The 25,660-nt window shown below is 34.1% G+C and overlaps 1 protein-coding gene across 3 annotated transcripts; it reads right to left on the reverse strand.

Annotated features, from left to right (window-relative positions):
* Window positions 1-1,575: 1,575 nt before the first annotated feature.
* LOC132743177 (probable peptidyl-tRNA hydrolase 2) lies at window positions 1,576-25,660 on the reverse strand. 3 transcript variants are annotated; one of them, XM_060731704.1, is made up of 6 exons: window positions 25,556-25,660; window positions 8,448-8,669; window positions 7,296-7,385; window positions 6,476-6,690; window positions 5,456-5,570; window positions 1,576-2,963 (listed from the first exon to the last, which is right to left on the reverse strand). In XM_060731704.1, exons 2-6 carry the CDS (start codon window positions 8,550-8,552, stop codon window positions 2,877-2,879), a joined length of 612 nt encoding a protein of 203 aa, XP_060587687.1. In that variant the 5' UTR covers window positions 8,553-8,669; window positions 25,556-25,660; the 3' UTR covers window positions 1,576-2,876. The 3 variants fall into 3 exon arrangements, with proteins under 3 accessions (XP_060587687.1, XP_060587688.1, XP_060587686.1); XM_060731705.1 differs by lacking the exon at window positions 25,556-25,660 and adding an exon at window positions 25,407-25,422; XM_060731703.1 differs by lacking the exon at window positions 25,556-25,660 and adding an exon at window positions 9,891-10,037.

The raw sequence follows: 25,660 nt of genomic DNA on the forward strand, positions 1-25,660 counted from the left end.
TAAATCTGTAAATATTGCTTCAAGAGTTATGAACATTGTCACATAAAATGTAATTGATGATAAGGAATAAGTATTTGAAGTTTGAGGTAGTTACCTTTAAAAATAAAAAAGTTAAAATAAAAAATAACATTTTTCTAGTAAATAAATCTAAGTTTATGGGGAGATAATTCTTGCAATATTGGTGCTAGAGTTATGAACCTTGTCACATAAGATGTGGATTATGATAACGTAAATACATTTGAAGTATGAAGTTGATCCCTTTAGAAATAAATAAGTTACAGTCAAAAATAATATTTTTTATGGAAAATTCTAAGTTCAAAGGGAGATAAATCTGAAAATATTGGTGATAGAGTTATGAACCTTGTCACATAAGATGGGGATGATGATACGTAAATATATTTGAAGTATGAGGTTCATCCCTTAAGAAATAAAGAAGAAACAGTAAGAAATAGTATTTTTTGGGGAAAATTCTAAGTTCAAGGGGAGATAAATCTGAAAATATTGGTGCTAGAGTTATGAACCTTGTCACATAAGATAGGGATGATGATAACGTAAATATATTTGAAGTATGAGGTTGATCCCTTAAGAAATAAAGAAGAAACAGTAAGAAATAGTATTTTTTGAGGAAAATTCTAAGTTCAAGGGGAGATAAATCTGAAAATATTGGTGCTAGAGTTATGAACCTTGTCGCATAAGATGGGGATGATGATAATGTACATATATTTGAAGTATGAGGTTGATCCCTTAAGAAATAAAGTAGTATCAGTAAAAAATAGTATTTTTTAAGGAAAATTCTAAGTTCAAGGGGAGATAAATCTGAAAATATTGGTGCTAGAGTTATGAACCTTGTCACATAAGATGTGGTTGATGATAAGGAACATATATTTGAAGTTTGAAGTTCATACCTTAAGAATTGACAAAGTTATAGTGAAAAATATTTTACTGCACCAAAACTTTAATCTAAAATCTGGACGCGGACGCGGACGCCGGGGCGAGTAGAAAAGCTCTCCATATACTTCGTATAGTCGAGCTAAAAATGTGACAACTACAGTGTTAACAAGTTTTTTTTTATATTTGGACGTTGTGACCTAGTTTTTGACCCCTGGCGACCTATATTCGAACTCGACCTAGAAATCATAAAAACAAACTTTCAGACCACTTTCAATGATATTTGGCTCAAAACAGTGGCCACTAGAGTGTTAACAAGATTTAGCTCCTGTGATCTAGTTTTTCATCCGAGATGACCAATGTTTGAACTCATATGAACAATTACCTAGACAAGCAACCTGACAAAGTTTGATGATTCAGTCGAAAATGTGACCACTAGAGTGTTAACAAATGTGGTCGGATGACGGACATTCAATGATCCTAAAAGCTTATCCTTAGCTAGCTCAGGTGAGGTTAAAAAACCAGCTAGGGTAAAAAAATGACAGTCTAAATATCTGCCTAATGCACTTCATTTCTGACTCTTGCATCGAAAAACATATGACATTTATAGCAATGGGTCTCTGGTTAGCTTGTAATTTCCATGTTTTCTAATTAAATCAATCCTAAAATAACAACAACTAAGTAAAATCATATATATAATTTGTATTTATTCAGGCATTCATACAATACAGTCTACTTGCATAGACACTGAAAATTTTCTCATTAAATTTGCATCGTTCTCAATTTGTTTAAAGCACTTAAATATGTAACATATCTTATTGTTAAAGACTTGAAATAAATATATCAAATAAAAATTAAAATCCTTCCAAATACTTTAATATATAACAAAATGTGAAACAAACACATGGATTTTCTTACCGTTTTCTTATTTCTATGATTAAAGATATTTAAAATACTGAGTGAATATACAGGATAATAATTCTTTCATATTTTTTAACAGATGTGATATATTTTATGCTTGCCTTTCCACATCATTTACAAGAAATACACACATTCGCCAATGGTATCATTATTAAAGATATACGGTCCGGTAAAACAGTGCATTAAGCTTCAATCAGCAATCCTCAAAATGAGAGGACAGGCCAGCCTTAACAAGGTTGATCTACTGGTCATGGGCAAAGTCCCTATAAAGTTACATGAATCACCAGTGGTTCATTCTCATTGATCAGACAATGATTTTACATTGTCATTGTGACCTTGACCTTTAGCCTCCTGACCTCAAAATCAAATGGGGCTCATCTACTTGCTAAAGGCAATGTCTCTACCAATTACATAAACCTGACATTATTCTTTTGTAAGTTATTATTCAAACAAGAATCACCCTGCCCAGTACAGTATGCTCCCCATATTTTCAGTGGAAATACAATCAAACTAAACTAATTCATTTAAAGAAATATATGAATAATTTTTCAGTTAATTGGCAATAATCGTTGACAGGCTTTATACAAACATATAAACACCTGGCTGGTCAAGTAAAGGGTTAAATTTACAATCTTAATTGAAATTTGAAAGTAAAAAAAAAAGAAAAAAAATCAAAACATTTCTTTCTTTTTGAATTTAGTAGTATTTGTTTTTCAATGTTCAAATATTCGGCAGTTTTTGAATATAATTCCCGGCCCTAATAAATATTTATAATCCAGGTGACACTATCTTAGTATTATTGAATGTGTTAATGTATCTTTTCCAAGTTTGATCTTATTTTACTAATCTGGAGGTATGCCAAATTAATTTAGAAGCATTTACAGCTATCAGTTCTATAAGGCTGGCCATCATCTAGCCATATTCTTTTAGCCGCAATGACATTACCAATTACACTGCCTTAATTTTTATGTTTTATTAACCAAGACATTGAGGCATCCACTGCCAATAAATATTTCACTATCATTAACAATGATCACTAATCCACCGAGCACTTCTGATAACAACTATCACAAAAGTTTCAACTTTCCTGTTATAGAGTCAACTGTATCAATTTTTCCCATAATGCCAAGCACTGTCTGTGAGCCTGCTGCTATCTGAAATAAACATATTAAAAATATTCACCATTAATCACTGTGTACAAAATTGTACAAAAGTTTCTTTATTTCTTTAAACAATATACATGTATATTTATATGTTGTTTTTTCCACTTGATTTAATACATATGCCACTGGATTGGTCTAACCAACACTGTAAATATATGGTAACTCCAAAGGTTAAAGATCCTGTAACTGAAATTTTTTATGGTTTTTATATCATAAATTTGTTGCTCAAATGAAGATTTGTCAATATTGTAAGTTCAAAAAAGCATAATTTGTAAAGATATTACCAAATTTACATTTTTCATGTAAATGAAGGGAGGTAACCAGAATTTATTTTCTATTAAGTCTAAGCCAAACTTTTTATTAAGAAATGAATGCATATATTTCATTGATTACATATAATGCCTTTTAACATTTGCAAAACATATTTAACATATTCTTGGATGTTTGAAAATAATTTTAGTAGAGTAATTATATACATATATAAAATTTCATTTAAGTGTTGTTACATCCTTAATTACAACATACAGCATCTTTAAATGTACAATCCAATCACCTGCACCAACATTCACAACTTTTCAGCCCTTTTCATTGATCTTTGAACAAGGACTTCAAACACAAAAGTTAGAATCAATAACATACAGAACAGCTTGATCAACCTTTACAAATAAGCCAAACAGCCCACTTGATCAACCTTTACAAATAAGCCAAACAGTCCACTTGATCAACCTTTACAATTTAGCCACACAGCCCACTTGATCAACCTTTACAATTTAGCCACACAGCCCACTTGATCAACCTTTACAAAAAGGCCATACAGCCCACTTGATCAACCTTTACAAAAAGCCACACAGCCCACTTGATTAACATTTACAATTTAGCCATACAGTCCACTTGATCAACATTTACAATTTAGCCATACAGCCCACTTGATCAACCTTTACAAAAAGGTCATACAGCCCACTTGATCAACCTTTACAAAAAGGCCACACAGCCCACTTGATCAACATTTACAAAAAGGCCACACAGCCCACTTGATCAACATTTACAAAAAGGCCACACAGACCACTTGATCAACATTTACAATTTAGCCATACAGCCCACTTGATCAACATTTACAATTTAGCCACACACCCAACTAGATCAACATTTACAAAAGGCCACTCAGCCCACTTGATCAACATTAACAAAAAGGCCACTCAGCCCTATTGATCAACATTTATAATTTAGCTACACAGCCCACTTGATCAACATTTACAAAAAGGCCACACAGCCCACCCTATCAACATTTACACAAAGGCCACACAGTCCACTAGATCAACATTTACAATTCAGCCACATAGCCCACTTGATCAAACCTTTACAAAAAGGCCATAAAGCCCACTTGATCAACCTTTACAAAAAGGCCACACAGCCCACTTGATCAACCTTTACAAAAAGGCCACACAGCCCATTTGATCAACCTTTACAACTAAGCCAAAAGCCCATTTGATCTACCTTTACAACTAAGCCAAAAGCCCATTTGATCAACCTTTACAAAAAGGCCACACAGCCCACTTGATCAACCTTTACAAAAAAGGCCACACAGCCCACTTGATCAACATTTACAATTTAGCCACACAGCCCACTTGATCAACCTTTACAAAAAGGCCACACAGCCCACTTGATCAACATTTACAAAAAGGCCACACAGCCCACTTGATCAACCTTTACAAAAAGGTCATACAGCCCACTTGATCAACCTTTACAAAAAGGCCACACAGCCCACTTGATCAACATTTACAATTTAGCTACACAGAACACTTGATCAACCTTTACAACTAAGCCAAAGGCCCATTTGATCTACCTTTACAATCAGACTTAAACATCCAACATGATAAACATTTACAACTTGGCCACACAGCCCAATGATAAATCCTTACAACTAAGCCAAAAGCCCATATGATCAACCTTTACAACTTTGGCCACACAGCTCACTTAATCAACCTTTACCACTAGGACATAGGGTATGTAATGCATAATAGGCTTGTTTGTTAGCAGTTTAGAAGAGTTTGGATCAAGATATCAATCTTGAGCTGCCAACACTAAAGAACCTGGCCAAACTGCACTATAGATATTGATACAATAACTTCACCATCATTTCTAAGTACTGTTTAGTTCCAGGAATGGATTAGAGAGTGGTGTAAGCTTCCCATACAAACTAATAGAAATTCTGTACAAACTTAATTTCTTAAAAGAAAAATGTTGCAATAACTTTACTGCAGGGTAACATTGGTAAAACTACCAACCTTAAGTAACAATTAGCTGGAAAGCTCCCCTATATGATAGGATATGAACACACCTGAATGAAAAAGGGGATTAAAGGGACCAACTTCTTGCCATTCAGATAATGAGTCATATCTTACACATACCAGAAGAGAATAGACAGTGCTATCAAAGATCTTAAAATTAATAACCTTAGCATAACTATTACACTTAAAACTTACCTGTGTTCTACCAGCATCATGTACAATATAATTTGGTAAACCAGCTCCTTCTGCCTTCTTTGCCAAATCTAACAACTGAGCGGAATTGTCTCCCTTTAAAACAATTTTTGTCTCACTGAAAAGCACACACAGACACATTTTGTCATAAAGATACTTTTAAGCATATATGACAATTTTCCACACCTAATAATCTATTTTTTCTCTATGCAGTATTACAGACCTAGCTGGATTCATCAAGGTAAGTGGAAAGTGTCTTTATATTAAACAATTCAACATGCTTGATGAGAATCTAACAAAAGTTGGAAATCAGTAACTACTTTGCTACAGAAGAACAAGCAGTGAAAATAAAATATCAAAATTAATTTGCAGTTTTGAAGAATCACACATAACTTTCATTTCATAGAATTTCTGTAAGAAGCTATTGAAAATCATTAAAATTATGTATACTGTCCTGTGTCCTGGTAAATTAAGCCAGATTTTTACCTTTTGTTTCTCTGCATACTGCATAGGGTAAAGATCAAAGACTCAACTACAAAAAGTTATTGCCAAACATAGCAAAAATTTAAGCCAAATAAATAATATGACCTTTTAAGTCAAGGTCATTGAGGACTGAAGGTCATTATTAATTTGGTTTGCTTGAAGATCTTGTCTTAAGGATTGCTGTATTCAAGTATGAAGACAATCCATTCATAAATAACAAATCAAGTTTTTTTTGGCAGAAATGGCAACATGACTGCAGCAATAGCTTTTATTTTTTTTAAAAAATCTTGAGCTAAAAATAATCAAATCATAAATCAATATGTGTCAGGGCATTATTATTGATATTGCTATAGATGATTAAATCACAAATCCTTTACACCATACTGCATAATGTGCCCATCTGAATGCACTTTGGAAGAACAGTTCTATGAAATTTTGTTTGAAATCCCTCCAGAAAAAAAAATTAGTTGGAAGAGAAAGTATACAATGTATTTTTCCAAAACAAAAACAAGAAACATAAAAAAAACCCAAACTTATTACCCAAACTGCTCCCAGCTCATCATCATTTCACCAAATTTATCTGCATTATCAATCATGATTCTATGGAGAGCAAGGGCTGCATGAGCACACTGTGCCGCCACTTTACCTACACCCATGTTCAATTCCATGTTTACCACAAACACCATCTTGTGCAAGTCAAAACCCTCGGGCAATTCTTCCTCACTGTCATCTTCATCTTCAAACTCAAGATCGTCCTATAAATATTCATCACATACAGGATAGTAAATATAAGATATATCACACGGACAGGTGAAAAATCAGAATATCTTTCGCATCAAGTACACTTGACACATAACCAAAGCCGGAGCCGAGTATTTCATCAGGATTTATCATGCTTCAAAGATAAATGTGATATATAATAGGTTATAGATATATATCAGAAAATGTGATATATATCAGATATATAGGACAATGTGATAATAATAAATTATGTCTATTCATGAAATGTAAGAAGACATTTTGATTTCTAAATAAAAGCTGTCCTTATGCCACAGCTCTCGACTATTCTCGGTACTTGACAGCAAGGATAAAGGGCATTACTCTGTAAAAATTTAACTCAGAGTAATCGTATTTGTGCCCAACATGTTACATATTAACATATAGTTTCAAACCATTCCCTTCAGTAGTTTTGGAGATACCAACTTGCATGCAAAAACTTAAACAAAGTATGACGATGAAGAGGCCTGTGTGTATACAACAGCTCTCCCTATTCTTTGATTAGTCAAGCTAAAATATGATTAAGTTGGTTGAGTTTTCACAGACTATAAAATGAGAACACTTTAAATGTAAATAAAGTTACCTCCAGAGGACCGTCCAAATTTTTATCCTGATTTTCTATCACCCATGCAGCGGCTAAGTCAGCACTGTAGTTCCCAGTATAGTAGCACCCCTAATGAGAAACATACATTAACAATTTAAATTACGAGACAATTTTTTTAAAATCTACTATCTTAACATCAGATTTTACTAAAATGCATTTACATACTTTATTTTTGGGTGGGTTCAAGTAACAATACACTGGGATAGTTGTATAGAAATTTTTACTGGTGGAGGAATACTGTTGCATTTCTCCTTGACCTTGTCCAAAGTGACACCATCCAAAGGTAGAGGACCACCCAAGGTATATTATTTCCAAATTTGAATGACATTTGCCAATAAATAAAAGTTGTATATAAGTAAAAGTGTAAAAAATCATTTTTTAGCACTGGTGACATTGACCAGGGGACACCAGAGTAGAAACACTGACCTGTTAAAGCTAGCTAGATACATTCTTTGCATGAAAAAATTCAAAGTTACTTGCAGGATTTCAACCCAGAGCTTTGAAGGTCAGCAAAAATTATAATAAACACTTTGTGAAAGAGGCCCAATTGCAGCCATTGGTGGAGTAAGACCTCATGTACCCTGTTTTCACAAGCAGATCACTGAGTAAAACCACTGACTTAATGTAAGCTTAATTAATGACTACCTTACTGTATATGAATATTATGATTGATATGAGATCCCACAGCTAACATGGGCAAGTTTCAAGACTTGACTTTCAAATAACATATTGCATGAATTCCCAATTTTCTTTTCTTTTTTCTGGCCCACGAGTTAAAAGTAATTTTAATTTGCATAAATAACAAAGTACACGGAAGGCTGTTAAGGTTACTGTGGTAATAATTACTAATAATTATTCAATTGAAAATAGAGTTTGCTGTTGTAAATATGATCCTTCATATCAAAGAAGACACAGACTTAGGATGTTTGTTTATTCATTTGATTTTGCATAGTTTTATCCAAAACGCACACTGAATCATAACATGGGATCTTTTCAGTTTTACTTGCTGAGGAACACATCAGAAAAGGTGCACGATTGCCTAAGAAGACACATCCAATTTAAAGCTAGACGCATGGATGACTTAACATTAACCTTAAAACAAGACAGAAACTGCAATAAAATACAGCTTACCTTTATAGCAGAATTTCTAGAGAATCCAAGACTTAAGAGTGTGTTTATAATTTCCTCTTTGGGTTGAAAGCTCGAGTTTGAGCCCGCTCCTGATGCTTCATCCATTGCACAAAGCAACACAAATAAACAGGTGTAGAATAAAATGGTTACAGTTCCAGAACAGATAATGTGATCTGTTCAACAGTTACTTCAACTCGATCAAGAAGATGGGCCCTACCTATCCTGAAAAATTGATGTGAGATAGGTTAAATAACTTATTTTCATCCTAAAATCTGAAAGTAAAACTTATGCAAAGCTGTTTTATAATCTATACTTAATTCCTTAAAAATTTTGATGAACTGCTATTGTATTGTCAACTTAGTTTTCTTTTTGTCAAAATAATGGGGAGGAGGGTCATTTATTTAGAGTGGGCGTTTATTAGAATGTAATTACAAGTTAATAAAATAGGAATACATGTACACAGAAATAGTTTCATTTAATAACTAAATGTATTTTCCCTTTGCTCCCAGACTTCCCAAAGTCATTTTACATTAGAATTAACCCCATTTGGAAACTGGGGTAAGTTCCACAGCAAATATAAATGCTAGTCCCAGATTAAATTGCTGTAACACCAAAAATGACTACAGCAAAAGCAGACTAACACTTTCTTTCTCTTCATCATCTAAGACGGTAGTTTTTGTTGACACCAGTAACAAGTCTGGAAGAATGGAATGTGATACAAAGCTGGCATAACCTCTCACAATAAAGTAAACCATATCCAATGCAATAATACCACAACACAAAGAAGGGTTCAAAATGATCAGTAAATACATGAATGCACATAACGCTAGTAACCCCTGAGCAAATTCACACTTTTCCCATAGCATTACAATGTACAACTACAAGCTCTTTAGTAAGAGCACTTACTGCCATTTTTATAGGTTACTATTTATACAGTAAAAGCTCTGAAAATTGGACGCTCTGAAAAGCAGAGTCCTCTGAAAAAGGTACAATTTTACAAGTCCCGTATTTTTTCCTTTTAAGATGCAGTTAGGAGAAAGAGGAAAGTGATTTTTTTCAGAAATAAGGGAAATTATACACTTTCTGGGGAGAGAAATGAGGCAAATTTTGACCACAAATTGGCCTTAAAAAAAAAATTGCTGACAATTCGCAGCACCTTGCAGTGATTTTGATGTAAAAATATTAATTTGTCGGAAATACATGTATGACAGTACGTCATTGCAGATACAGAGTTTTTAATTCAATTCCTTACAGTAGATTTAACATAGTAAAATTGATTTAAAATACATAAATGCCACATCACATGAAAAAGAAAATGTTAACAAGAGCTGTCACCCAAGTGACAAATGCCCCCGAAAAGGTTTCTTAAGCATGCAGGTATTATGAAAAGAAAAGAGAATGAAAGTAACTAATTGCTGAATATTGTTCTTTGTATTATTGTACCTGTAATCTCCTATTGTGATAGCATGAACCTTCAAAATATAAGTGTGACCTTTGAAGAAGGGACGTGGTTCCTGGAAGCGACAAAATGTTGTTATGAGATAGACATTTCTGCCAAATTATTTAAAAATCCCTCTATGCATGACAAAGTTACAGTTTGGACAAGACTGTTGTGTAAGTGGGGACAGACATGAGCCTTAGCCGCGACACATTGTCTTGATGTGGTAGACATTTGTGCCAAGTTATTTTAAAATTCTTCCATGCATGACAAAGTTACAGTCCGGACATGAACGTGTATCTTCAAACTCTTCTCAAGAGAATGAGTACCTTCAAACTATAAGTGTGACCTCGACCTTGAAGGTAGGGACATGGGTCTTTGTCACGACACGTCGTCTTGATGTGGTAGACATTTATGCCTAGTTATTTTAAAATTCTTTGAAGCATGACAAAGTTACAGCCCGGACAAGAATGTGTGTACCTATGATAAAGTGAACTTCAAAATGGTAGTGTGACCTTGACCTTTGAGGTAGGGCAGTGTTTTTTTTTTTCACTTTTGGGGGAAGGGGGTCGGTGCACTTAAGAGGGGGAAAAATGCAATAGGAGAGGGCATTTTATTTGTTTACTTATTTTATATTGTTTTCTTTGCGGTGGAAAAGGGGAGCAACTCTTGCAACACAAGTTTAAAATACATCTCTTTTTCTTAATATACTGATCTAAATTTATCGATGCGTCGCATGTTAAACTTGTTGGGACGCCGGGAGTAGCTCCCCTTACCTACCAGAGAACGATTTGTAAACAACCTTGCTTAACAGTAACTCTAACAGGCATAAAATAAAACATTTTTTGGCAGTTAGTTGCAAAAAGAAAACGATATTCATTGCAGGCAAATTCGGGCTGTCATATAGGGGGAAATTTAGGCTTTGGGGGGAAAAAAAATACTATTTTGAGGGGGAATGGGGCCAAATTTCGCCGAATATTTTGGTGAAAAAAACACTGTAGGGACGTTATTATTGGACGCAACACATCTTCTTGATGTAGACATTTATGCCAAGTTATTTTAAAATCCTTCCATGCATGACAAAGTTACAGTGACTTTGTCATGCATGGAAGGATTTTAAAATAACTTGGCATAAATGTCTACAACATCAAGACCATGTGTCGCGTCCAATAATCAAAGTTACAGTGATAAACCGCCTCCATGGTCCAGGGGTTAGAGTCGATGACTTCTTATCCAGTTACCTCTTTGGCGTGGGTTCGATCCCCGGGAGATGCTTTGGTAGTTAAGCGCGTAGGAAGGTAGTTTAGTACTGGTGTAACTCTTCAGAAACGATGGTTAGGAAACTACCCGCCTATATGACTGAAATACTGTTGGGGAAAGGCGTAAAAATGAAACAAACAAACAAAAAAAAAACAGTTACAGTGACACAATTGTGTGTACCTATTAATTCTAATTGTGATAATGTGAAACTTCAAAATGTTAGTGTGACCTTGACCTTTAAGGTAGAGACGTAATTCTTGGACGCGACACATCGTCTTGATGTGGTACACATTTATGCCTGGTTATTTTAAAATCATTCGCTGCACGACAAAGTTACAGTCCGGACACGAATGTGTGTACCTATTTACTCTAATTGCGATAATGTGAAACTTCAAATGATAGTGTGACCTTGACCTTTCAGGAAGGGACTTGGTTCTTGGATGCGACACATGGTCTTGATGTGATAGACATTTGTGCCAAGTTATTTCAAAATCCCTCAATGAATGACAAAGTTACAGACCGGACACGAAAGAAGTTGGGACGCACTGATGGACAGATGGACAGACAAACAGTGCGATTAACGGATTATACGGGGAAGTCAAAGTCCGGGCCCGCAAAGCGGGCCCGGGCTTTGGCTTGCCCGGCTATAGACTACATGTGTATATTTAAAAGAAAATCAAATAAAAAACAATAAAAAAATATATTGAATTCTATACCTATCAATGAAATTTTCAGTGTCAGTTCTAGTTAGGCGCCGCCATTTACAATGTAAGTCAATGATAAAAGGCGATGTATTCCGATAACGGAACAATTCTCAACTTTTCGGATTAATAATAATCGTCGAGTGTTCCAAGTTAAAATGGAAGTGGGTACATATAATACCGAATGACACCTTTAAAACGGAAAAATGAAAGGATTTTTTTCCCGACTTCCCCGTTCATAGGCTTTGCCTTATTTCATATTATTATGCCTCACTTCGGGGGCATAAAAAGCGGCTCATAAAGTTAAGTAAGCCAGAACTAGATAGCCTTTTCCAATGATTTTTATTGAACAATGTTCCTGGACAATGTCAATACAACAGTTACTGTACAATTGACAAATTGGGAGTGAAATGTCTGACATATGTCAAAAGTAGAGGGCCTAATTTTGGCTATATCCTGGGATAAACCCCGGGTTTATCCCTTCCATTAGAGCCAAGAAACATCCTACTGGTATCCTACAACAATGTAAACAGGTAAAATAATACGATACAGATCGAAGCATGCAAAGGTATGATAGATCTAGCTTTGTCAATTATTAAAACAATAATTAGAAAAACAATGTGTTCTTGAAACAAATAAATGACATAATAACAAAAGTTCTAATGAATTACAGAAAAAAGAGCTCATGTAACATGTGCAGTTAGGTGGAAATCCCCAATGGGGAGACTTTCTCCATATAGGGAGATTGTCCCTCGATTGAGAGACATTGTTGTTATTGTTCCTATATTTGTAATTATGAATTACCTATGTCTCCCAATCGGGGGACATTCCTCACTTCTTGCGAATGTCCCCAAATTGGGAGACAATTGAAATATGTCACCCGATCAGGAGATATATATATTTTGGAGGGAAAACAATTACACTTTTTGAATTAGTTTCACTTTCATTTAATAGTGTACTAATATCTATTGTAATAAGAAATAATGAAATATTGTTTTAACAAAGCAACGTTTCTGTGATGTTGAGTGATGTCTATTTTAAAGCATGAAGATCAACAAGAAAACTCTTTAAAGGTAAACAACTGCACTGGGAAACATTTTGTACTTCAGTAAAAAGTATAGAATTTTGTCCAGTTCTGAAGGTGAAAGGTATCTTTCAAAAATATGCATAGTCCGTCTAAAGTTTTCTGGCTTGACAGAAAGTTCATATCGACTTTGTAATTCTGGTACACCACCCTCAATGTCGCGGCCATGAGAAGGCCCAGCCAAGTATCTGTTCATTGAATGAAAGGATTCAATTGCTCCACGGTAACTGCAGGTAATTATCCCCCGCCGATGGAATCGGGAGGGGGATATAGTTTTGGCGTTGTCCGTCCGTCCGTCCTAATTTCGTTTCCGGAGTAGTTCTCTGCAACTACTGGCTGGAATTCAACGAAACTTTATGGGAATCATCAATATCAAGAGGAGATGCGCATGTCATCAGCTTGTTCTGGTCAGACCCTTTAACTCAGAGTTATGGCCCTTGATTAGTTATGCAGTATGCATATAGAGTAAAAATCGTTTCCGCACTACTTCTCTGCAACTACTGCCTAGAATTCAACGAAACTTTATGGGAACCTTCAATACCAAGAGGAGATGCGCATATCGTCGGCTTGTTCCGGTCAGACACTTAAACTCAGAGTTATGGCCTTTGATTAGTTATGCAGTATGCATATGGAGTAAAAATAGTTTCCGCGCTACTTCTCTGCAACTACTGGCTGGAAGTCAATGAAACTTTATGGGAACCTTTAATACTAAGAGGAGATGCGCATATCGTCGGCTTGTTCCGGTCAGACACTTTAACTCAGAGTTATGGCCCTTGATTAGTTATGCAGTATGCATATAGAGTAAAAATTGTTTCCGCGCTACTTCTCTGCAACTACTGGCTGGAATTCAACGAAACTTTATGGGAATCTTCAATACCAAGAGGAGATGCGCATATCGTTGCCTTGTTCCGGTCAGACACTTTAACACAGAGTTATGTCCCTTGATTAGTTATGCAGTATCCATATAGAAAAATATTTGTTTCCTCACTTCTTCTCTGCAACTACTGGCTGGAATTCAATGAAACTTTATTGGAACCTTCAATACCAAGAGGAGATGAGCATATTGTCGCCTTGTTCTGGTCAGACATTTTAACTTAGAGTTATGACCCTTGATAACTTAGGCAGTATACAACCAGAGCAATAGTCGTTTCCGTGCTACTTCTCTGTAACTACTGGCTGGAATTCAATGAAACTTTATGGGATACTAAGAGGAGATGTGCATATAGACGCCTTGTTCCGGTCAGATACTTATAATTCAGATTTATAGCCCTTTATTAGTTATGTGGTATGCATACATCTCATTGGCATTTCCAGATATTACTATTTAACACAAAGGTGTGGCTCTGTTATTGCCCTGAATATTTATCAAGTTCAAAGAATATTACTGTTTATGCCATGATTAATATATAAATAAAGCCTTATGTCTTCAGTTGTTGTGTTAATAATAACCAGTACTCGGCGGGGGATATATATTCAACGAATTTGCTTGTTTCATTTGTGAATGCCTTCTCAAGCAGCTCGCCAAACACTTTACAAAGATTTGCAGGCACCCTTCCAACTTGGCGTCCAGCAATGCTTGCAACAGTTTGTCCTTGTCTGGTTTCCTGATTGTGGTATTGATGAGGAATGTCTCTTAGATCTGGAATCATTACTTTTATTGCATGTCTGTCAAAGGGATTCTGTGGTTCTGGAACCAAGTTCATTTTGATATCTGGATGTGGTCTCACCCTGAATGCATGATAGCCTTTTATAGACCACTCAACTGCTATCTGTCTTGCTGCCATTTTTTTGTGTAATCATGTAAGGTCACATGACCAGTCACATGATCTACATGATATATAATCTCTTATTTCAATTATAATTAAGAAACAATATCAAATATTTAAATTAACATAGCATTGTTCAGAGAAAATTTGAGCGTGTCTTTAGGGTATATAGTATTCATATTATGTAGTTCACTTTTGAAAATTGAAATTTTGATCTATGAACAAATTCTATTACAGATTTGATCAGAATGCCACCTGTAAAGCCTTCTAAAACCAGATCATCTGCACAAGAAGTGTTAAGGTCCTCTGATGGCAAATATTCTCAAGTTTGTGCATGTAAAATTCATAATGAAGACTGTAAAACTTTTGTTGATTTATTCATTGGCAAAAAAGTAAGTAAGAAAGTGTATGATTATATGACAGCAAATGGATTTGTGTCGCGGTATTCTAGGTATATTTGTACAGATTGTCTTCAAAAATTAAAGCAGAAATGTAAATATGAACCACATACTGTTACAAGCACAGAGCATGAATCAAAAGACTCGAGACAAATTAATGAAACTTATACAGATTGTGAGACTCAAAGTTCAGATTCATTGAAATTAGATTTGGGCTTGTTAGAAGAGTCAATCAAAAATGATGTAAAATGCTTATATAAAGATTCCAATAAATGTAACATTGACAATCTTCTGTACTATAATCCTGAGCAATGGTTAAGTGAAAGACCTCCCATTTTGATAGGATTGCTAAGGAAGTTGTGTGGTATTACAACAATTAACAAAAGCACAGACGAGTTTAAGTTGGCAAAAATAATTGAATTGATATATGGATGTAGAAATAAAAAGCTGGTACTGCCAATCTCATTTCAGGAAAACCTTTTAGTGTATTCTTTATCTAGAAATAAACAACTTATGTCCTACTTTTCAAAAGTACAGCCATCAGGAGGATCTGATACGATATATAACTGGTTAGGGAAATAAGCTAAGGATCCAGTGACATTCCCTGAAGGGCTAGTGAGATGTGCGTTTGATAATGAACAAGTAGTTGGAAAATCATATAAGGTAAAGGCAAACACAAATATGCCAGCAAGTGTTATTACAAGTCATATGTATATAAAAATTGATGCTTCTAATAATATTCAGAGCAACCCTGACTTTGCTCCCACAAATTGGCTGTTTACTCAACCAAGTGAAAAGCAAGTGAACCAGTTTGTTTCACCACTTAATTCTTCAGCAGATGAGTGTGTTAAAGATGACCTGCTCAATATTTTTAGAGAAACAAGCAATTATCATAGTATTGCAAGCAATCCATAAGTCCCCTACCGGTAAGAACCCCAGCAACATTCTGATGGGCCATTGGCCATTCAATTTTACCAGTGAATGAATGACATGAATGAACTTAAATCTTTTGAGTTCTAAGTTTGTCTATATCACAGTAATGTGTTAAGTTTCCCTGCCTAGTAAGGAAATTATGTTTATACAACCTTGTCATAATTATTAGGATGTGGGATTTTAAAGTAAATCCTATAAGGAATGAAAAAGTTAGAGTGAAAAATACCAATTTCTCGAAAAAAATCTAAGTTCAAGGGGGACATAATTCTGGAAATAGTCTTGCTAGAGTATTTAACCTTCTCAAAAATGTTGAGTGATAATAAGAAACATATATATGAAGTTTGAAGTAGATACATTAGGAAATAAAGAAGTTATTTAAAAAAAGACAACACTTTTTTCATAAAAAATCTAAGTTCAAGGGAGGTAATACTAATAATTTGTGTGCTAGAGTTGTAAACCTTGTCACATATGATGTGGTTGATGACCAGAAACTTATATTTAAAGTTTGAAGTAAACACCTTAAGAAATAAAGAACTTATAGTGAAAAAGCTGAAAAATTTACATCAGAAATCTTGAAATTCAGGCTATTTGTTGCCATAGCCACCAGAATTTTCAACATAGGAAGAAAAGAAAAAGATGTGCATAATCTCCAGACTGCCATCTACCCATATTTAAAGTTTCATAAAAATATTTTCAGTATTTTTTGAGTTATCACTGGATCCAGTTTATGTGTTAAATTTGCCATATTTTCAGACTATTTGTTGCCATAGCAACCAGAATTTTCAACATAGGAAGAAAAGAAAAAGATGTGCATAATTTCCATACTGCCATCTATCCATATATTAAGTTTCATAAAAATATTTTCAATAGTTTTTGCGTTATCGCGGGATCCAGTTTTGTGGACGGACTGACAGACAGACGGACGGACAGACGGACGGAGGGTAAACCTAAAGTCCCCTCCGGTTAAACTGGTAGGGGACTAACAAGAAATGCCTGGTTGTCACAGAGAATACTTGAAGTTATGAATGACAATGAGAATAATATTGACACAGTAGATAAAATCTTGCTGGAGAAGAAAAAATTAATTAATGAAAAGGCTTGTATTAAATGTGGTGCAGAAAATGAAAAGCAAAGTAGAAAATGTACAAATTGTGGGTGAGGATTAATATCTGAGACATTTGACTATTCATCTTGTAAAAAACAACCAATCCCTATGCATGTTTTGAGCATATAAATGTGAATGACAGTAACATAACAGTAATGACAGGAGAAGAGCCAGACATGTGCAATCCTGCTAGTTTTGAGAATGTTTCACATATACTATTCAACATTGCTGATAGGGCAGGTATTAACAAGATGGTGAAGATGCCAAAAAATAAAAAAATGGTTATTCTTAGAATGTGATGGTGGTATTTATACAATTGCAGAAAAGTTAATCTTTAATACAATGAAATGCCTTATGTGTGAACAAGTATTTTACGGCTCCACATCATTGATGGAACATAGATGCAAAATTCTTCATGGAGATGTAGCTCAAGCAGAACATCAGTTTGGATGGTTGATCCCCCTACCAGGTCTTTTACATGTAGAAATGAATGCTTGTAAAGCATTTTTTGATTTAAATTGGGAAGTGTCCTTGAAAGATATTTGTAGCAGCATTGGTTGCAAAACACCAAAGGCCATGGAATGCATCAGAAGGTGTTATGACAACCATAAAACATTTCAAATAATAGAGATGCTTTACATTGCTTTAACAGATGAATTACTAACACCATATGTGAGATATTGTTACTCTGTTGGAATAGAGGCAACTGTTGCAGGATATTGGTTTTGGTCAGATAATGTTGAAGATCCAAATTATTTATACATTCAACAGATGGTCCTAACATTCATTCATAGTATAATGCTGTTTAGAACTGGAATGCGACGTGGGGATTACAAGGCAATCATTTCAGGCAGAGAAACATTATCTCTTCTCTTTTTTGGGCGCAACCATCCAAAGTATCAAACTAGAACTCCGTGAGTCAGATGTGTCGCCTTGTGAACAATGTAGTTTAGGAGAAATGGCCAGGACAAAAATGAAATATGAAAAATAACAAAGGGCAATAACTAAAAAAATAATAACTGCAGAGCAGCAGTTTCTGTGCACTGCACTTCTTATCAATAAGATCTATCATTCTATGATGTTTCAAGTCCATAGCTTTCATACTTGAGGAGAAATGACCAGGACAAAAATAAAAAAAGAAAATCAACAAAGGGCAATAACTCAAAAAATAAGAAATGCAGAGTATCAGTTCTTATGCACTGCACTTTTTCTTAATGAGATGTATCACCCTATGAAGTTTCAAGTCCATAACTTTTATACTTTCGGAGAAATGGCCTGGACAAAAATTAAGTACGAAAATTAACAAAGGGCCATAACTCAAAAATTAAGAAATGCAGAGTACCTGTTCTTGTGCACTGCACTTCTTCTTAATGAGACCTATCATCCTATGAAGTTTCAAGTCCATAGCTTTTATACTTATTAAGGAGAAATGGCCCGGACAAAATTAAAGTATGAAAATAAACAAAGGGCAATAACTCAAAAAATAAGAAATGCAGGGTACCTGTTCTTGTGCACTGCACTTCCTTTTAATGAGACCTATCATCCTATAAAGTTTCAAGTCCATGGCTTTTATACATTAGGAGAAATGGCCCGGACAAAAATAAAGTATGAAAATTAACAAAGGGCAATAACTCAAAAATTAGGAAGTGCAGAGTATCAGTTCTTGTGCACTGCACTTCTTCTTAATGAGATATATCATCCTATGAAGTTTCAAGTCCATAGCTTTTTTAGTTGAAGAGAAATGGCCAGGACAAAATTAAAGTATGAAAATGAACAAACGGCAATAACTCAAAAAATAAGAACTGCAGAGTACCGGTCCTTGTGCACTGCACTTTCGGTTATTGAAAGAAGCATGCATACCAAGTTTGAAGTCAATCAGACTTATAGTGACTGAGTTATGCTCCGGACAAGCTTTAGGGGACGCCGACAATGACGCCACCGACACAGACGCCGCCGACAAAAGTAACCCCTATATGTCACCTTTTCAAGGCGACACAATAAACTATGTAAAGGAAGCCGGGTTCCCTATTACATGTCAAATAAAGTTGGGCTTTTCTTAAAAAATGGCCAGGACAAAAATGAAATATGAAAAATAACAAAGGGCAATAACTAAAAAAAATGATAAGTGCAGAGCAGCAGTTTCTGTACACTGCACTTCTTATCAATAAGATCTATCATTCTATGATGTTTCAAGTCCATAGCTTTCATACTTGAGGAGAAATGACCAGGACAAAAATAAAGTAAGTAAATCAACAAAGAGCAATAACTCAAAAATAAGAAATGCAGAGTATCAGTTCTTATGCACTGCACTTCTTTTTAATGAGATCTATCATCCTATGAAGTTTCAAGTCCATAACTTTTATACTTTCGGAGAAATGGCCTGGACAAAAATTAAGTATGAAAATTAACAAAGGGCCATAACTCAAAAATTAAGAAATGCAGAAGTACCGATTCTTGTGCACTGCACTTCTTAATAATGAGATCTATCATCCTATGAAGTTTCAAGTCCATAGCTTTTATACTTTCAGAGAAATGGCGCGGACAAAAATTAAGTATGAAAATAAACAAAGGGCAATAACTCAAAAATTAAGAAATGCAGAGTACCAGTTCTTGTGCACTGCACTTCTTCTTAATGAGACCTATCATACTATGAAGTTTCAAGTCCATGGCTTTTATACATTAGGAGAAATGGCCCGGACAAAAAATAAAGTATGAAAATTAACAAAGGGCAATAACTCAAAAATTAGGAAGTGCAGAGTACTGGTTCTTGTGCACTGCACTTCTTAATAATGAGACCTATCATCCTATGAAGTTTCAAGTCCATGGCTTTTATACATTAGGAGAAATGGCCCGGACCAAAAATAAAGTATGAAAATTAACAAAGGGCAATAACTCAAAAATTAGGAAAGTGCAGAGTACTGGTTCTTGTGCACTGCACTTCTTAATAATGAGATCTATCATCCTATGAAGTTTTCAAGTCCATAGCTTTTTTAGTTGAAGAGAAATGGCCCGGACAAAATTAAAGTATGAAAATAAACAAAGGGCAATAACTCAAAAAATAAGAACTGCAGAGTACCGGTCCTTGTGCACTGCACTTCGGGTTATTGAAAGAAGCATGCATACCAAGTTTGATGTCAATCAGACTTATAGTGACTGACTTATGCTCCGGACAAGCTTTAGGGGACGCCGACAACGACGCCGACAACGACGCCGACACAGACGCCGCTGCCGACACCGCCGACAAAAGTAACCCCTATATGTCACCTTTTCAACAATAATTATGACAATAAATAGGTTTATAGAAACTATGATGCCAGACAACATAACTGAAATTGTAGTCATCCTTGACACTCAGTCGTACAGGAAATATGAGGCACTTTCAAGGCGGAGATGCTTGTCTGGAAGAAATAAATAAGGAGGCCAAAACCTGGGTAACAAAAGGGGTTCCATCTGAGAAAGAATGGTTTAAAGATATTTTCGCAACCTAGACAAACTTTCGCAGGTGATTATATGATAATCTTATAACTTCGTACGGCAAAAAAATTTAATGTCACTTTTGCAATGGTTTTAAATAAATATATTATTAATAAGTAAGTCTTTGTGTGTCTTACATTGTCTTTATCATATAATTATACTTTTACAATTGAATTAAAAACACAACATATTACTAAAATTCCAAAAAGCATGGTAAAAAATGTAATTGTCTTACTTTTTTGAACTTCTTGTATTTAATTTTGTTAATGCTACATTAATTTCAACAGCTCAGAAAGCAGTTTATATCATCAAGTGGTTCGTGTGAAAAACCTCATTCTAGCTCGGTACCACATTTAACAGGAGAGGCTGAAGTTATGGCAGTAAGGGAGGTATTCCGTAAATCAGGATGTCTGATGAGCCCTAATGAAGACAAGGAACATAGAGGTGTGGATCAAGTTACTGTTCTTAGTGATCTTCTTTGCAACTTTACAGAAGAATCTACAGCACTTAGAGAAGTATACCATACACATTTTCTTAGCAACGAACACCAACGACTGCCAACAATATATGTGACTCGAGATGAAATGAAAAGAAAAGAGGCAATTGAAAACAAATCCATTCCTAACATTCAGAGGGAGATATTCATGCTTCTTGAGCAATTGAATGACAATAGTGCAAAACTGATGGAAGATCTGTTTAATAAAACTGTAAGGGGAAAGGGTAAAAATGAGCACATAGAATTTTACTACAGTCTGTTAGAAGAGTGTTAAATGGACTGTACAATTCATTTGAGACTGGTAATTCTTAATGTCTTACTATGAAATAAGTAAACACATATTAGCAATCACAACAAGCAAATGTTCATTATAAGACTTTGTTTATTATGTTTGCATAGTTACTGTTAATTATAATACTATTTACCAAAAAGTACACATATGAATAATTTAATGACCTATTAAAAAGGAAGAAAAAATTAAATAAACAAAATTAACCCGTAAATAAAAATTGCATTCAAAACAAAATAAAGGACATGAGACATTTATTTAAATATTAACAATTGATAATAACTAAATATACTAACAAGTATAAAAATAAATAATTCAATGAGTAATTAAATAATTTAATTGTGAATAATTTTAGTAAATAAGATTAACAGGTAAATAAAATTTACATTCAAGGACATTCCAATAGTAACAATTGAGCATAACATAACAAGTATAAATATAAATAATTTATTTACTAATTAATTGATTGAATCACTTATTTTAAAGTGATAATAAGTTAAATAAATAATAATAAGTTAAATAAATAATATTTACAAAGGAATAAAATTTTCATAATTATGCAGTGAAGACATTTAGCTTTGAGGACAGATGCTTCTTTTGGGACATGCTTACATGTTGGAAACACACTTAATTTATACATGGTTTACAGTGGTTTACAGAAATATATCTGTGAAATAATAAAAAAACTGATAATTCACTGTTTGAAAAAGTGAAATTAACAATTTGTTATTTTTCACTGTTTTGAATTTAAACCTGTTAACGTTATATCCTCTATTAAATATCCTCTATATAAACTGTTGTGTAAAAATTTTAGGCAATCTATATTTAGGCATGTCACATACTCATTAAAAATGTGAAAAGCTGAAAATAATTATGGAAACAAATGGGGAACAATTTAGCTGTTATATATTATTTCTTAAAGGACTAATTTAGTGGCCTGGGCAGGTGAAGTGGCGTTCTTTTTGAATCGCAATATCTTTTCGCCTAACTATTTTATGTTGGCGCAGTTAGCATGTGCCAAAAAGGAGCACTCGTCCTCATCGCAACCCATCCAGCTGGCTTTAATTCCATATTTTTTCATGTGTTCTTTATCTGCTTTGCTTCTAAAAATGACATTACAAACAGAACATTTGTTACTCTCCCTCAAAAGAGTAGGCTGAAAAGAGCTTGCTGCCTTTTTCCCTGGCAATGAATTGATGGTAGGCACATTTATTGCCTTGGCAGCAAGCACAGGTCTTTTTCTTTTTGGAGATCCACTACTCCTTCTAGGTGTTTCTACTGGGGGAACAATAGTACTGCTAATTTGTGCTTGCACCTAACAGGAGAAGAAATTATTATAGCATGAATAAAATTAGTATGTATTAATATGCATTCTTAAATGTGGTTATTTGTAATTATTGTGTTATAATTTACATGTATAATAAGATTTCATAAACTGATCAGAGTCTATTCATTGTTTATAGCAAAATGATATATTATAAAACTTTAGCACTGCCTTATTATAAGTTATAAACACAATTATAGTACAATACTGAAAATGGGTAAGTGCCATGTATTTGGACAACAGGATTTTTTCAAAGACCCATACATGTCTGAAGAGACTTCACTGAATTACATACATACATGAATATTGCCTTACCTTAACATTTCTTGTGGTTTTTGTGGGAAATGAATGTTTAACTACTTTCCCATTTTCCTTGACCACGGTAAATGTCACATCAGCTCCACAGGTTTTGTACAGTAGCTTGGCCTGCAACGACAAAACAACAGTTAATTATAGTTGTTGGTAATATAATAGAAGGTTATGTATGCTATGATGTTATTTATATATATATATATTTGTGTTCTGTTTTTGAAGATATTTATAATACTGTTATACATATTAGTGTTTTTATATATTGTTATGTATTGTTTTTTTCACTTTCAAGACATTGTAAGTTATGAATCGACCTGCATGAGCCATAATATGGCACTGTGCAGTCAATACAGAATGTTTAGTTACCATGGATATCACACAATTAAATGCTATTCTGGACTAAAAGGCTACAGATAGTGGTTTTATTTTCTCAGAGGATTCAGTGTGTGACCTACAAATGGACAAGACATATGGGATGGTTTTAAGTGACATGCTTACAGTACCACTGATTTTAAACAATAAATTACTTATCATTGAATCTTTACATATTTACTATAGATATTGTGTATTATTTTACTTGTTTTGTAAAGCTTGAGCCTTTTTTGATAGGCTCTTCTGTCTGGCCCTCTAATCATCTATATATTCATCTGATATATGTCCTGTGTGGTGGTGGTTCTTCTTCTGAAATAATGTCAAGAGATATTTATCTAAGTAAAAAAATGAAAGTTCTTTCTTGTTGAAAACCATGCTTTTTCATTAATGATTCAACTGCATTATATTGATCTACATGTGTCTATTCACATAGACAATGCTGGTTGAGTTCACATATAAAGCTACATAAATTGAATCTTATCAGTTGTTTCCACTTTTCAAAGATTCAATACTACGTTTGTGGACTGGTCAGCCAAAATATCACAGTACTGCACTATAAAGATGTAGAGAGAAAACATTCTGCTGACAGTTTAATTATTTCAATTTTCAGAAGATGTCTATATAACAGCAAGTTTTGTATTGATGTTAATACCTCTTTCTCCATTAAAATATTCACATTCACCTCTTCCTCTACACCATCACCAACTGTCTCCTCTCTTCCAATCTCTATACTCTGAAAAAATATTGGTTTCTTTTTATTTTGCCGTGTTGGGCTTTCTTAAGGGATTCTGTATTTATCTATTTTCTGATGATTCTCATCAAATCTATATTGTTCCATTAAATATTTTGTGTAGGATTTTTTATCATAAGATTTGAGTAATAAATATTTCATTTTCTGATCACTTTTTGTATGATAGTGGGCATTATCCATGAACATTTTTATGCCATGTTATGTGCATTTGTATGACATGCACCTAACAATATAACTTTAGTTTTAGTGATTGCTAATTAAGATAGGATGCCTCATGTATGAAAAATTGTTATAATGTATGTACCAATTGATCTTATAAAATATTTATAAAGTTGATAAAATTGAAGCTGTTCAAATGTCTTGTATTTTCTATAAAAATTATTCACCATGTCGACAGTGCTTTCATTTAATGGACTTGCCACATATGTCTCACATTCTGTAGACATTTCCCTAGAAAAAGAGAAGAATTTTGTGTATTGTTTACTAAGTAAGTTTTTAAATCAAACCAAGCTGCTGCATTTTCATAAAGTCATTTATATAATTATTTTGATAAGTTTCTGTGAGTTATTGAATTTATCTGACTCATTCAAGCACAGATATCACTGTACACATCCTGGCAAAAATGGGAATAACCCTTGATATATTGATTGATTGATTCTTTTATTGTATATTTCTCTTGTTGACCAGTTAGGTAGATTAATTTATATTACTAAAACAGGTACTCAATGCTCATTAAGTGTTATACGGTATGGTACGGTTTTTAAACGGAACAGCATAGTATTAGCCTGTACTCAAAATGTTACAACAACAACAAAATAACAATGGCGGTATCCTTGAAAATTCGGATAAATATTTTCTTTTATAAGTTGACGTAAGTAGAATTTGATTTACCACATGGAAAATTGTAAACACTTGACTTTGAATGACTGTAGGAAGAGAATTATGTGGTGGACACCTACTTGTGTGTGGAGTTTTCCAAGTATTTTTTCCCGTACTTTTCGTTTTCACCGGTTAAAAATTGCGCGAATGTGACGATTTTGCCGTAGATATGGTCTAAAATGCATGCATACAAAATCGGTCTCTATATCGGGAGAATGTCTCCCAATCGGGGGACAATTTGCAAATTTTGGTAAACTTACAATGTCTCTCGATCGGGAGACATTCTCCCATTACGGAGAAAGTCTCCCAATTTGGGATATCCACCTAACTGATGTGTAACATGAAATAAAAATTAAAAAAAAAAATCTCATTCTTACGGACGCAGACATATTATAAAACAATAATTAGAAAAAACAATGTGTTCTTGAAACAAATAAATGACATAATAACAAAAGTTCTAATGAATTACAGAAAAAAGAGCTCATGTAACATGAAATAAAAATTAAAAAAAAAATCTCATTCTTACGGACGCAGACATATTAGATCATGATCAGTAGACGCTTTTATCAATGATATCACATTTACGCGAAAAGAGCGAAACCCGCGAAAAGGGTATCTAATAGATTTTTTT

Source organism: Ruditapes philippinarum, unplaced genomic scaffold (genome assembly GCF_026571515.1).
Source record: "Ruditapes philippinarum isolate M1 unplaced genomic scaffold, ASM2657151v2 ctg1235_1_1_1_1, whole genome shotgun sequence".
Classification (NCBI taxonomy): Eukaryota; Metazoa; Mollusca; class Bivalvia; order Venerida; family Veneridae; genus Ruditapes; species Ruditapes philippinarum.